We start from the raw sequence: 3,047 nt of genomic DNA, 5'->3' as shown, positions 1-3,047 counted from the left end.
CTCATTTAGCTTGAACGCACTCATTATTTTGGTCAAAATAATATGAAAATGAGTGAGTTGGAATCAGTTTTTAAAATTGCTATTTACTTCTCGGTGATATCAAGGTTCTGAAAGAAAGAACCTTGGGTGATATTAGACTGTATCTGGGAAGTTTGTTTTCATTGAATTTTTGACTCGATGCAATGCACCAGCATTTCCACACCACTTGACAAGTTAAATACATTATTTGTATGAAAATTTCAAACTTTTCTTCATAAGTGTAGGTCGAATGTATGATACACTGTCCGATTGTGGTATCTCAAATGTAGATACAGTGTTGCAGCGATACTCAATATCAAACTGTAAGAAAATGAACTTTTTCCATTTGTTGGATTGCGCTCGTAAATCTGTTAAATTTTATACGATGATGTAACATCTTTGATGTTCAAGATATGCTCAGAACGGTCAGAGTCACCTCTTATCATTTCTATGACCCAAAAGCACCAGAACATAATGTCATATATATGAATCAATGTCACACTGACAGCGTTGGATTGAAGTATAGTTTTTTCATTCGAACCCTTCGCCTTGATCGACTAAACATATTTTCGGATCTGACACGGCACAAAATGCTATGGCAAAAGGAATCGGATGCCGATGGAGCTGCGTATATCGATTTGTTGCAAAATACGAAACTTCCACTGGGCAAATTCCGTTTGAATCGCATTAAAAACAATGTTCAATCGATACACGCAAGAACGGAAGGTAATCGGAAATATGGCCAAAATGATTTTACGGGTGCAATGGAATTGTACAATGAAAGCATTTGCTTTGCCGAAAAGGGGTCCGAACAATTAAGTTTGGCTTACGCAAACCGTTCGACCTGTTTCCTACGACTACAACTCTACGATCGATGTTTGGTTGACATTCAATTGGCCAAGGCATCAAATAATCAAATTTCGGAACAGCTGATGTCGAAACTGAACGCCCGTGAGAAGGAATGTCTGAAGAGTAAATCGTCTGATGTTACAGTTGCAGAGGAACCAGCGTTAAGTTTTGACCCACATGAAAAGTGGCCGTGCATGGTTAATGTGTTGGATATCGAGAGAAGCGATCAATACGGTCGCCTAGTACGAGCGAACAGTGACATTCAAATCGGCGACACTATTTTAATTGAAGAGGCATTCGTCAAAATTCTACTTGGAACGGAACGAAATCGATGCAGTAATTGTATCAAGGAAAAAATGAATTTCATTCCATGCGACAACTGTGCTGACACGATGTACTGTAACGAGACATGTGCGAATAATAATTTTCATGAGGACGAATGTGATATGACTATGGGTGCGGAAGACTGTTATGATGGAGAGTCGCTAACGTTTATTCTGCGTTCAGTCATCATTGCCATAAATACATTCCGAACGATTGCCGAATTGATGGAATTCGTGGAAAATTGTCGAGCAAGCGACCCATTGGATATAACGGAACCAGTTGACACGCCAATCTCCGAGTATCGTACATTCTTCAAACTGGCTGTAATGATGACCAATGAGCGAGTTTCCAATTTGCTTAAGACCGCTTACTTGATCTTTCACTCCATAATGGGATCCAGATTGAGCAAAAGATTTGAAACGAAAGACAGTCAACGATTCCTCGTGCATTTAACCATTCATCATGCTATCATTCTGCGTGTAAATGCGTTTGGCGGTTGCACCGAACCAGGTAATGGTTTATTCGGACATAATGTAGATGATGATGACAAGCAACGTCAACAGGATATTCATTTGTTTACGTCCTACTTTAATCATTCCTGCATACCGAATGTCATTCTATTGGTAAAAGATAGTATCGCCATTTGCAAGGCCCTGCGACCAATAAAGCAAGGGGAACAATTATTTATAACATACATCGACGACGAGGGGTACGGTATGACGGAAAAGCAACGAAACGATCAACTGGAAATGGTGTACGGATTTCGATGCCAGTGTGAATTTTGTCGGAAAGGCGACAAACACAAGAATATCGAACAATTGCAATTGGATGCTGACTTTAGATATGTTGCCATCAATATACCGCAGTTAATTCAGCATTCCAGTACAGACTTGATGAAAGGAATAAAAGGCCATTGCATTGCGTTTTTGAAGAAATATCCGCTACAATCAATTGCGTCGACAGAGGGTGGTTACATTTTAACCACTTTGAGTTCGTTGATGCAGAAAGAAATAGAGTCTTGTTAAGATGGTTGTCTTTGTGTCATATTTCTTAATTCAATTTTATAAAATGACTAAATCGAAAATAAATTAAATTCTCATACCAAACTGAATCTTGATATCAACGTCCAATGTATTTCTCACCATTGTGTCTCAACCAACACTGTTGGTCCAACCAACACTGTTGGTCCAACCAACACTGTTGGTCCAACCAACACTGTTGGTCCAACCAACACTGTTGGTCCAACCAACACTGTTGGTCCAACCAACACTGTTGGTCCAACCAACACTGTTGGTCCAACCAACACTGTTGGTCCAACCAACACTGTTGGTCCAACCAACACTGTTGGTCCAACCAACACTGTTGGTCCAACCAACACTGTTGGTCCAACCAACACTGTTGGTCCAACCAACACTGTTGGTCCAACCAACACTGTTGGTCCAACCAACACTGTTGGTCCAACCAACACTGTTGGTCCAACCAACACTGTTGGTCCAACCAACACTGTTGGTCCAACCAACACTGTTGGTCCAACCAACACTGTTGGTCCAACCAACAGTGAGGGAAAAATTCATTGAAACTCAAAACCACTTAGTCGCTACGTTTCTCGTCTCTTTCGCGGTTGCAAGTTAAGTCAAAACATCTACATTTCCCTCCAACAATTAACGAAGAGTTTACCAGCAGCAGAAGAAGGATTCATGGGTAATAATAACTACGATAAGGAGCTTGTTTTTCTTTTAAATGATCCACTTAATAAATATGGTGTAACCGTCTAGAAATCAATCGACGTTTACACCTTCATTTTCTCGATTAATATGTAAAGAGCGATATTATCCAACGACACATTAGCACGTCTT

At 40.1% G+C, this 3,047-nt stretch overlaps 1 protein-coding gene across 1 annotated transcript; it reads left to right on the top strand.

The window, feature by feature from the left end:
- Positions 1-533: 533 nt before the first annotated feature.
- Positions 534-2,292, top strand: LOC119069109 (SET and MYND domain-containing protein DDB_G0273589-like). The gene has a single exon (XM_037173001.1). The coding sequence runs from the start codon at positions 609-611 to the stop codon at positions 2,214-2,216; it is 1,608 nt and encodes a 535-aa protein (XP_037028896.1). The 5' UTR covers positions 534-608; the 3' UTR covers positions 2,217-2,292.
- The last annotated feature ends 755 nt before the right edge of the window (positions 2,293-3,047 follow it).

The sequence above is a fragment of the Bradysia coprophila genome (assembly GCF_014529535.1).
Source record: "Bradysia coprophila strain Holo2 chromosome X unlocalized genomic scaffold, BU_Bcop_v1 contig_26, whole genome shotgun sequence".
NCBI classification, from domain to species: Eukaryota; Metazoa; Arthropoda; class Insecta; order Diptera; family Sciaridae; genus Bradysia; species Bradysia coprophila.
This window is presented reverse-complemented; position numbering and strand designations above follow the sequence as displayed.

Coding starts and splice junctions, on each gene's coding strand:
- LOC119069109 (XM_037173001.1), top strand. CDS start 609: ATGCTATGGCAAAAGGAATCGGATGCCGATGGAGCTGCGTATATCGAT.